Source organism: Typopeltis vanoorti, chromosome 16 (assembly GCF_054136105.1).
Source record: "Typopeltis vanoorti isolate ZY-2024b chromosome 16, IOZ_Tvanoo_1.0, whole genome shotgun sequence".
In the NCBI taxonomy this organism is placed as follows: Eukaryota; Metazoa; Arthropoda; class Arachnida; order Uropygi; family Thelyphonidae; genus Typopeltis; species Typopeltis vanoorti.
In genome coordinates this window covers 111,206,039-111,218,550 of record NC_143564.1, presented here as the reverse complement: position 1 = coordinate 111,218,550, position 12,512 = coordinate 111,206,039, and the positions used below count along the sequence as shown (strand labels likewise).

The 12,512-nt window shown below is 36.2% G+C and overlaps 1 protein-coding gene across 3 annotated transcripts in view; it reads left to right on the top strand.

Moving 5' to 3' along the window:
• LOC150098264 (spatacsin) overlaps window positions 1-12,512 on the top strand; it is an 891,110-nt gene that overhangs the window by 685,262 nt on the left and 193,336 nt on the right. For all 3 annotated transcript variants that reach the window (XM_090406151.1, XM_090406152.1, XM_090406153.1), the window contains exon 31: window positions 4,154-4,270. In XM_090406151.1, coding sequence (XP_090262277.1) covers window positions 4,154-4,270 — 117 coding nt within the window. The remainder of the gene's footprint in view (window positions 1-4,153; window positions 4,271-12,512) is intronic.

Genomic DNA, 12,512 nt, shown 5'->3' with positions numbered 1-12,512 from the left:
TTTTGTAATAAGTTGGTCGATTGGTAGAGCCTCTGCTACTAATGGCTCAGTTAAGTAAGTTTGAGCGCGGTTAGTAGTTGGAAGGGGGCCAATCGTTCGATGCTGTTGGCACACTCTCCCTCGATGAGTCTTTGGACTCCCTGGAGGTGTCAAATAATAATAATAATAATAATAAGGTGTGACACCTTTTGACTAAATGTATATGGAAATTACTTCTGCATTACTTCAACCTTGATATCACTTCTTGGTCTGGTTTCCACTGATGAGACCTCAGTAATGGTTAAAACCGGTCTGGATAATGACCCTTACCATAATGTATAGCATTATACTTGTCCATAAGGATATGTGCTTTACATTATTGGATACTAAAGCAATTGATGTGAAGTCATTAGCCTCTATATATAAGTAGCCCAGTTTTGAAGTTACTTCACATGCTTTGTTTGTTTACACTTGGATAAAGGATGAAACCAAGAATATAATTTCTTGGCATCTTTAATTTTCTGTTTGGCCATAATATGACAGCTTGCAACTGCATGGAGCTGTTAGGCAACTGGAAAGTCCAATGAATGTGGTTGGTTTTTTAGGTGAGTGAATAAGCGATGCCAGAGTTTATATGGCCTGTACATGGTTATAAGGTTATATCTTTTTAGAATTTTTGTTAGTTTTTCAGATGAGTCTTGGATATATGGAATGGTAATACATTTGGTGTAGTATCTGTTCTGGAAGGGGACAGGTTTGGTTTTAGGTTTTAATATTCTTTGGATCTGGTGGGGATTGTAACCATTGACTAAGAAGGTATTGTGAATGTGTTCAATTTCAGTGGAGAGGATATTATTATCAGAGCTAATTGGTCTTGCTCTGTTGTAAAAGTTTTTGATGATCCCATACTGTTGGGAGAAGGGGTGACCATTGGTGAATGTATCTGCCCATGTGTGGTGGGGGGACAAGGTCTTGCTGACAATGCCTTGGACATCCACCATAAGATATGATGAAAAAAGACCACCTTACTCCACAGGAATTTAAATATGAAAGACTTTTCTTAGAATCTGCTTCAATGATTTATCCAAACCTAAACAAACTCGGCTGTATGAAATTACCTCAAATATCGGATGCACTCGTCCTTAGAACATCAGCCCAACAGCCAAAAACACCAATCCCAGTCCATTAAGGACACTGCTTAGGATTTTAGACTTGCCTTTGTTGTTCTGCTTCAATCATACTTATTTTATGTAGTTGCCAGCAGGCACATATCAATTTGTTCATTGTTCCCTGATGATAGCATCTCGACTATTCCAAAATGTTGGAAGTAACACTGGATTCAACAGCAAACAACTCACCCCCCCCCAGTACAGTAAATTAAAATGGAAGTTTTCTGAACAGACTAGAATGCTGCTGGGATAACAACATCATCCCTAATTGTGTTAAATTAAAATACCATTTTAAATCATTAAACTCTCTGCATATATAAACTCTCTCCATAGTCCTCTTATGGGAACAAATTAATGGCAAGCACTTTCTGCTCTCCAACTCTAACACCAGCCAAACTATTTCTGCACTGGAAGAAGGGCTTGCTACTACATTGAATGCTGATCTCTGGATGCTTATTTCCAAGGTTTTTTCAGACCTACAAAAGATGCATATTGAACCTTGTTATATATCTTTGATTTCTTTAGTGTTTGTCTTAAATTGGAAAATCTGGACAGCACCTATTTTGCCTCAACCCAGATAGTTCTTTAGGTTTCTCTTCCACAATTTTTCTTAGCCTCTTCTCAAGTAGGCTTACATTAATCTTATCCAGAACACCCTACTGGGAAATTCATCTGTAATTCTCACATTTAGTTTTATTTTCCTTTATTTATAGATGGTATGTTAATTTCTCTACACTAGCCATTAGAATTTTGACCTTTTCAGTAGGCTTGCTGCATTATGCTGTGTAGCCACTGTAAAACTTTTATGCCTTCATATTTGAGCTTTTTTGATCTATTATCATCTACTCCAGCTTCCTTTCAATTTCAGATTTCCGATGTCTCTTTCAACCACAAGAACTGAATCTGTTGTTCTTGAACATTTTCTACTACTTTTCTATCATTGCCTTATCTCATGAATAATTTTTTAAAGTAGTTACTCCATACATGCAGAATATTTTTATCTTCAGTTTGTATGCTGTCTTTATCACTTCTGTTTTCTTTTATAAAACTCTTTTATCCATTTCTATGATGTTTCTGTAGACTTCAGAATATTTTGTTACCTTCATGATTTTTTATTCTACCTTCAAAGTCTTCTCATGATTTTGTTCAGTTACTTTTACACATAGTTTAGCTTTGGTACATTTTTCTTTATATTCTCTGAGTACACCTGCTGGCTTACTTCTATGAACTTTAATATGCAGGTCTCATCATTAAGAACCAAAACCACTTCGACCTTGGTATCTCTTCTGGTATGGTTCCTACTGATGAAACCTCAATAAATATTGAAACCAGTCTAGGTAGTGGTTCTAACTATAATGTATAGCATTATATACACACACTCAAAAGGATATGTACTTTTTACTTTGCATTATGGGATACTAAGTCAATTAATGTGAAGTCATCATCCTCTATATACAAGTAGCCTTGTCATGAAGATACTTCATATGCGAACATTGTTTGCTTACTTTTGGCTAAAGAATTAAACAAAACATAATTTTTTGGCTTCTTTAATTTAATTTATAACTGGGGGGGGGAGCTTTCAACAACTATTCATCACATCCCCAGCAAGTGCCCACTTAGAGCATTCCGAGTCAGTCAAGAAAATCTTACTGCTGCTCCTTATATAGTTCAGTGATTGCAACATTGACCTCAGAAAATTTGACTTTTTTTTCCTTTCTTATTTTATAACTTAATTTCTTTTTCTGAATCTTGTATTTTTAATATTTTTGTATATACAGGTAACCCTCGTATAACGCAGATGTTAGGTTCCATAGAAATGCCGCGTTATATAAATCACGTTATGCGAGACTCAGATCACATAGAAAAAGTAGGGTTATGTTCCAAAATCGTTTTTTTTTTAATTATATAAACAACAATGACATATCAAAGGAAAAAATATTTTTATATAATTCAGGTAATCCATGTAAGTTAAGAAAACATAAACCATGAAACAAATACATAGTATAAAATTATGAAAATTACAATTTGTATGTAAACTTAAGAGTAATTCTATCTTTGGAAACTTTGAATCCAGGAGGTGATCTTTCATTTTTCAAAATATAGATACGTTTTTGCATTTTTTTTCCAATATAACCCGGATTCATCCGCATTGAACACTTGGTCTGAACTATAAATGTTTATAAACTTTGAGAGCTTTTTGTTTAATAAGATTTCCATCTAAAGGAATTTTCTTTGGAATGTAATCTTCTATCCAAATCATTAGAGATTTCTTCATTTTTTCTAATAGAATATCGCGTACTTGAGCAGTGCACTTTGCACTTACCGTTGACCCAGCAATAACACTTTCTCGAATTTTGTGTTCATTCATTCAAGAGCAACAGCTCTTGGTTTTTCTTCATTTTTCAACTGATCCATGATTTTAATTTTTTCTTCGAGAGAAATGAATTTTCATTTCAATGTTGGTTTTTCCCTTTCGTTGCAGTTTGTGGCCATTATTATAAAAATATTTTTTTTTGCATAAAAAAGCATTACATATTAATTATGTATGTAACTCACCTGAAAATAAAGTGCTCAACTTGAGATTAACACACTTATGATTTTTAATGTGCTTTCCTGGCAAAAATTGAAGACAATTTTCAACAATAAACTTTATACAGTAAACAATTGATGTACATATGTGGTAAAGGATATTTCTCCTAATATAAATTCGCTACTTATAACTAAATGCGGGATATGGGCAGACACAAATTTAATGAAGATAAAATTTGATTTTTAAGTCGCATGGTTAAAAACATATGAAAAGATAAAGGGTTACTACACTTTGTAGAGCGTGTTTTTATCAAAACTGCATTGTATAAGTACCACGTTGAATAAGAGTTACTACAATTTGTAGACTGCGTTGTATAAGTACCGCATTATACGAGGGTTACCTGTATTTGAAATTATATAATTTTGTATGTGATGCCATATGCTAAATAAATAACTATTGTAATAAAATTCGATAGGAATCAAAAGCACTTGAAAGACTGGTTGGAAGTTTGTTAGCTGATGGACACTTGGCTCAAGCTTGGCAACTAACTAAAGTTTTTGACTATGATAACCCAGAATTTAACATAATTATGGTAAGTATTTATTTATTGTATTAGAGCTTATGATTTCATATGATGTCATATTTCATATGATTTCATGATTTTATAACTATTCATATATATATGTATATATATATATATTTATTTATTTATTTATTTAGAGCAACCTAGTCCATTGGTTGAACTATGCAAACTGGTAACTTCTACAGAGATTTCTTCTACATTTTGGTCTTTTTGTACTGAAATCCTCAGGTGACATTTAGTAGAGTACAAAATGACTAATTTCAGGTCTCTAATAAGCAGGGTAGTGGTCGGGTGATGAAATTCATCTCCCACTTAAAGACAGTCACAAACATCACATAATTCAAACCTACGTCTGGTTGAAGAGCTGATTATGGTAACCACATGCCCAACTAGATCAGAGCATATTTCATCAAAATCAGAGAAACTGCAGTGATTGTTGGAGTGGGATTGTTTTGGTGTGATTGTGCTGAACTTCTCATAGAATCTTATGTAGTATAAGAAATGACTAATCTGTTTGTTGAAATTAAATGAACAGCTTGGCCTTTAGAAGAACCTGCTTATGAGGGATCTTCCTTCCATTTCAGTCCAGTTCTTTAAAGTTTTCAGTGTACCCTAAGTAACTGAAGAAACAGCTATATTTTGAACCTGGTAAATTTGATTGAACAGTTCCAACATGCTACAGCTGTAATTCCGAACCCATCCAGTGTGGCTATTATCATAGTTGCACTGAGGCCTATTGAAAATTATTTCAAAATATAGGATGAAAATTAATAATAACTATTAAGCATAAAGTAACAAAAATAACCAACATTTTGTTAAATTTGTTTTTGGTTTAAAAAAAAAAAAAATCAACATACTCATTATTAAGCATAAAGATTACAAAATGTTCACTTTCCTTTTACTGGAGTTTATAGTACAAATATACACAACACAAATATAATGGCTTGTATTTAAAGAATAGCAAAATTGCACTTGTCATATAAAATGAACAAAAGATAGAATTCATTGAGAAGGTTATACATAATCACTAAAAACACATACATTTTGGATGTCTTTGTGCATTTTAAATTTTTAATAGTTACACTTCTATATAAGATATAAACAATCTCTTTAACATGTCTCCCACACAAAATAATTTAATGGGAACAAGCCTGGGGAATGAGCTAACCAGTGAGCCCAATTATTCCAAGTGATCTCTCAGGAAAACCCTTACTTAAGAATTCTCTAACACTGTAGGTAAATTAGCAAAGTGCCCCATCTTGCTGAAAAATTAGTCATTAAGTTTCAGATCAGAAAAGAACAGATTAGTTATATCACTCATTTGTGAGAAGAGCAACATAATGCAAAAAATGGAATTTTTCAAGAAATGAGTTTGAAAGCTTTGAATCAATATAACTGCTTAATACTCAGAACATAGTCACATGGCTGCTCTCTCGCAGCAGTTCTAAGAAACTCACTTATGTCATTCATCCAGGAAATAATAATCAGAACTCAAAGTTTGCTTTCAATTTCTGCAGATAACTCAGAAACGAATTTTTTTTTAGTTATATGATTCTTCTCACAAATGAGTGATATAAGATTTTCCTAGAACATTCTAGATGTTCAGTTTAGGAGAATCTCTTTCATGTTCTCAAACTTCTTGTGGTTTATGTGTCCTCCAAATATGGCCATTATAGAACTTAACCTTGCTGATAATGTAAAATGTTATTTCATCATTAAGCAATAAATGTCAAGAAATGATGCATTAGTTTTGACTTTGCATTTAAAATGATGCCAGAAGGTTATTTAAGTATGATAGTCTTCCTCCAGCAACATTTACTTTACTTGCAATCATATGAGCATGCTCACTGATAAATTTTTTTTTTAAGAATTCTGTGAACTGTTGTCCTAGGAATACCAAGTGCTAATGAAGATCATCTTGTCAAGTTTCGTGGACTGTTTATAAAAGTTTGTTCTACAGATAACACCCTCACTGTTTATCCCAATCTTCCAGTTTGTGACTTATCTTTAATGAAACCAATCTCTGTAAATTTTTAATCCAGTTTGTAATTAAATTTCTGTGCAGTACTTTGTTGTTGTAAGTCGGCTCATTTCCCATCAGTGATGCAGTGAACTACGTGACAGATTGTATTACATTCTGTCATGTAGTTCACTGCATGACAGAGTGTATTACATAAGCTGAAACAGCTACAATTCCTAAACTATCTAGTCCAGAATGTATTACATTCTGTCACGTATTTACAGAATGTAATGCATTCTGTCACATAGTTCAATGCATGACAGAGTGTATTACATAAGCTGAAACAACTACAATTCCTAAACTATCTAGTCAGTTTCCACATTTCCCCTAAGCAATGGGGAATGTGAAAATATTCCCCATTGATGATGAATGCAATAGCAGTCAAGGAAGCTCAAACGAAAGCATATCATATCTTCCATAGATGCCTAACAACAACAACAAACTTCACTTTCAAACATGCTCAAGCATGAGCAAGACATATCCTCTGTCAGAGTCAGGAGTAATCCCGGATCTAATATACATCTTCCATAACATGGACAACTAACATTAGAGAACTGTTGGAAAAAATTTGGATAATGAACGGCAGATATACCACCCACCCACTTTCATTCCTTCAACATAATGGGTGCACAATTGTCACCACTCTCAGGAAGATTTTTGCTAAAACATCAGCAGTGTCCTCTTATCCCCTGAGTTCCTTGCCAAAAAGTACAACAAGCCATTCACAAAAGAAGACAATGAGACGTGCTTTACTTAAATGCCACTCAAATGCTGTTGGATGATTAGCATCTATTATGAGATGATCAAATATGTCACCAAGGATCAACTACTGCACCTGTTTAATAGAATTTTCTGTAAGAATGTTTTCTAGATGTCTGAAAAAAAAAAGCATTTCCTTTTTTAATACAGGGAAAGATCCACAGTCACGAGTACACTATCAGCCACTGCACTGGCCTGTTTGTGCAAGATTCTAGTAAAAAAACCAGCTAACTTCAATCTTTTATGGTTTCTCGAGAGAAACATCTTTTTTTCCAAAACACAATCTGGCTTCTATAAATATCATTCAGCAATTGATCATCTAGTCCAGCTAGAAGCATTCATTAGAGAGATTACTTCCTAAAACATGAGCAATTAGTATAGGTTTTCTTTGATATGAAAAAAGCATGTGACACTGCTTGGAGATTTGGAATATTGGATGACCTACACAACTTCAGTGTAGGTCAGAAGAAATCTCTCTCTCTCTCTTTCTTCATCAAGAACTTTCTATCCAACTGAATGTTCCAAGTCTGAGTGGGAATCACTCTCTTCCAACCATGTAATCAAAAGAAGGGAGTCCCACAAAGGTTCAGTTTTAAGTATTGCACTTTTTGCAGTCAAGGTGAACTTGATAACAAAACAACTTCCTCCAGCTGTTAGTAATGCCCTTTATTTGGATGCCTTTACATTTTTTGTAATTTGTGTAACATGAGATTCATAGCATCTGAGAATTTGACTGTAATGAATATGACCATGTTGCTACCTATTGGTGAGAGTGATATAAGGTCTTGACCTGGGAGGTGGCTAAAGGTGTGGAATTTTCGATTAAGACAGGGTTTATTTGGAATTACCATGCTGGCATGTAAAACTGCAAGGGCTGGATGTCGATAGAGCATGGGAAGTGGTCAAGGAGCATTTAAGGTTATGGCTGATTGTATACCTAGGGTCTGAATAGTAAAACAAGTAGGGGTTAAATGGATGAATAACACCATTAAGCTTGAGCTGCAAAAAAAGAAACAACTGTGGAGGAAATTTAAAGAGTAAAGTGACCTGCAGGCACACGAATGGTATAAAGTGAAGGCCAGATGGGTAACGAGTGTGGTAAAAAAAGCAAAAGCGGATTATGAAAGGAAACTAGCTATGCAAGCTAAAGAGAATCCCAAACAGTTCTTTCAATATGCTGCAAGCAAAAAAAATAATAACTGTACACGGCAGAATGATTTTAAGGAATGCCGAGGGTAAGGAGGTCAATGAATCATTCGATATAGTGGAATTACTGAGCGTGCACTTTGCAAGAGTATATCATCCAGGCGGTGACATTGAAAAAATGAAGGAACCATTAGTTTATACAGGAATTGTGATGAATGAAGTGGAGGTGAATAGTCTATTACAGAATCTTAATGTGAATACATCTGTGGGATTGGATGGTATACCGGCACGGGTCTGGTTTAGTGTGGAAAGAGTGAAAAATAGTTCCACTGCATAAAGGAGGATTCAAGACTACTGTTGCAAATTACCGACCGATCACCATATCAGGAGTCATTGTCAGGGTCTTGGAGAAACTAGTCAAGGGAAAAATACAGGAATGGACTGATGAAAATGCGATACTGTATGGGGGACAGCATGGCTTTGAAGGGTAGATCATGCCTCGGTAACTTGCTCAAGTTTTATAACACAGTGACGGCTGTACTGGATAAGGGTAATAAGGGAATAAGGGTTTACAGTGATACTGCTGGACCTGGCTAAGGCATTTGACAGGATACTACATGGAATTCTAATCCGTAAACTGCAACATAGATGGATAGATCTGTGATGGATAGGGGGGGTGGTTGATGGAGAGATATCAGAGAGTAGTTCATTCAGGAGTAGAGTCCAAAAGACAGCCTGTGACTAGTGATGTTCTGCAGGGTTCTGTTCTTGGACCACTGCTGTTTTAATTTGTTCATTAACGATATAGGGAAGGATCTAAAAGGAACAGTTCATTTGTTCACTGATGATGCAAGGTTGGGTAGGGCAATAGTGAATGCAGAAGATGTCAAAATCTTGCAGGAAGACTTGGATAGATTGGAGTTCTGGGCTAAGGAGAATGGATGTCAATTTAATGTGACAAAATGTAAGGTTATGCATTTTGGGATGAAAAGATTTGCAGCAGTATACCACATTGGTGGAACTGTATACTCCGGGAGATTGATGAGGCCAGGGACTTGGGAGTGTTGGTGGATAGGGAGATGAAGTTTAGGGGGCACATTGCGAAAGTAGCTAAATCAGCTCATCAACTCACTTGGTTGTTGAAAAATACCTTGAGGAGCAGAGAAAAACAAGTTATTGTACCTCTGTACCGAGCCTTGATAAGACCTCATCTCGACTACTGTGCCCAGATTTTGTCACCTAGGTTTTGATGGGGAGGAGGTGGAGAGGATCCAGAGGCAAGTGACCAAGATGATAGCAGGTCTATGGAATGAACCTTATGAGAACAGGTTGAAGATTTGTGGGTTGCAAAAATTGGTTGATAGGCAGAAAAGGGGAGATATGATTGAGACATAAAAATTGCTGAAGGGTTTCTATAGGATTAATTCAGAGGATATTTTTGAGAAAAGGACTGGTGGGGAGAACTAGGGGACACCTATGGAAGCTGGCCAAGAGTGTGGTTAGTAAGGGTGTTAGAGCTGGGTTCTTTACTTTTAGAGTGGTAAATGAGTGGAGAGGTTTCTTCTTGATGGGGAGGAGGTGGAGAGGATCCAGAGGCGAGTGACCAAGGTGATAGCAGGTCTATGGAATGAACCTTATGAGAACAGGTTGAAGATTTGTGGGTTGCAGAAATTGGTTGATAGGTGGAAAAGGGGAGATATGATTGCGACATAAAAATTGCTAAAGGGTTTCTATAGGATTAATTCAGAGGATATTTTTGAGAACAGGACTGGTGGTAGGAGAACTAGGGGACACCTATGGAAGCTGGGCAAGAGTGTGGTTAGCAAGGGTGTTAGAGCTGGGTTCTTTAATTTTAGTGGCAAATGGGTAGAATAAGCTGCCAGAGTCTATTGTGGGTGCTATGACAATGAGTGAGTTCAAGGCAAGGTATGATAGATACTGTGAGAATGTCATATAGTTGTGTGGACATGATGTTTAGGGCCTCTCTCAATGAGTCTAAATACTCCCTGGAGTTACCCGTAATAATAATAATAATAATAATAATAATAGAAAGACAGCTGCAACAAGCTGTTGACCATCTTTAAAAATCGATTTTCAAATGGGTTCATATTTTCCAGAAGATGACATTTTGTGTGCTTATATTGACATTTAGAGCTTATATTGACAAAAAAAAAAAAAAACTTAATTTTCTTGCTCACATGGACCAGTTGCAGGATAAGTGCCATAAAGCGATGACCATCCTTCGCACTCTGTCTTCCACATTCTTGGAAATGCAGATAGATGTTCTTGTGACTGGATTTAAAGAATAGTCCCAATGTATCCCATGCATGTCATAAGAGGTTGACTGAAATGGGTACTCAGTGCCTGGGGTATAGCTGGGCCACCCTGCTCCCGGGGGACAAAAATTTGAGACCTTGTCTTCTACTTTGGGGTTTGTCAATGGGCTAACAACCCATTCCTGTAAAAAAAAAAAAAAAAAAAATCTCTTGTTAAGAAAGCTAAACAACTGAAATATGGATTGACTTCAAGGAAATGACACATGAAAAGGAAAAGGTTGATGAATTTTAGAACATGGAATATTAGGACAATGTTACAGGTAGGGGAAATGCAAAGTATTGCACAAGAGTTTAAAAAAATATGAATTGGATGTTACAGCATTACAGGAGATAAGATGTAGAGGAAAAGGAAGAATAAACAAAAAAGATTATATTATGTATTATAGTGGTGCTGAAGAACAAGGAAATTATGGAGTAGAATTTATTATTAGAAAGAAGATAAAATCAGTTTTAGGATTCATGCCAATAAAGGATAGAATTTGCAAGTTACGAATTAAAGGGAAACTCCTTAATATCACTTTTATTAACATACATGCCCTGACTGAAAATGCTGACAAGATTGTGATAGATAATTTTACGAGCATTTACAAGAAACATGTGAAATAATAAATAAAAGATAGATGAGCTGAAAGAGCATGTGGAATGTCTAGGGAATGAGATGAGAAGTGTGGAAGATGACTTTAGGTGAACGGAAGGGATGAATGCAAGGCGAATCAGAGTAGGAGTGAGAGAGATTTATGGGAATGATAGAATAGGAACAGTAGAAGAGAGAGAATGAGAGAGAGAGTTAGGGGAATGATAGAAGAGGAGAGAATAGGAACAGTGGAAGAGAGGGAATGAGAGAGAGTTATGGGAATGATAGAAGAGGAGAGAGGGAATGAGAAGAATGTGAGGGAGCACTGGAACCAGGAATAGAGTGGTCAGCAAGGCAAGTAAGTAGGGAAACACAGAGAGAAAGTGTTAGAGGAGAAAGAATGAGGGATGCAGGTGAGCAATCAAGGAACAGGGTGGTAAGAGGTGTAATGTATGGGGACTCAATGATCTGTGGTGTGCAAGGTAGGATGCGTGATGAGTGTTTGCCTGGAGGAATGGTAGAAAGTGTGGCTATGGCAATTAAGAGGGTTGAAAGAGTGGATGTTGAGAATTTATTTTTCACTTGGTTAGACTATAATAAGTTTAGTTTAATCCTTTATCCAAGGATTATTCTCCACCTTTGCAATTCGTTACAAAGGTGGAGAAACTTTCTCCACCTTTGCAACGAGTTGCCTGGTGATGCACTACCTTACCCCTGTCCGGAAGATACTTTCAGGTGCAAACTTTGTTTGCTCACACTTGAATAAAGGATTAAACTAAACTTATTAAAGAGTAGATGAGATGATTGTGTTAGTAGGAATGAATGACTTGACAGGCAATGTAGATTGGGTGGCGAGAGATATGAGATCCTTGCTTGACGTGGTACAAAAGAAAATGCAGAGAGGAAAGATAGTGTGCGTGTTGCCTAGGTATGATAGTGATGAGCTGAGCAGAAGAGTAGTAATATTAAATAACATAATAGCTAGAATGTGTCAGAAGAGAGAATTGGAATATGTGGATGCATGAAGGGTATTTGAGGACAGAGAGTAATTGTATGTGAAAGACTACTTGCATTTGAATGTGGATGTAGACATCTGGAGAGATTGCTGTTCTGAACTAGTCGGTGTGTCAATGCAGGGAAACTAGTTTACCCATGGTGGATGGTAGCAGGGGGTGGCCTCTTGTGGAAATGGGTACTTGGGATAAGGGGGACGACATGAAATAACGTCGAGCCCAGTGAAGTGTAGAGGGGATAATGCTAGTTTTGAAACAGTGGCATTTTTATGCTTTATACTAATGCCAGGAGTATCCCAAATAAATGAGAAGAATGGGTGGCGCTGATAGCATCAGCTGGCCAAAGATTATTTGGATCACTGAGACGTGGTTGACAGAAGAGGATATAATAACAGGAATAGAA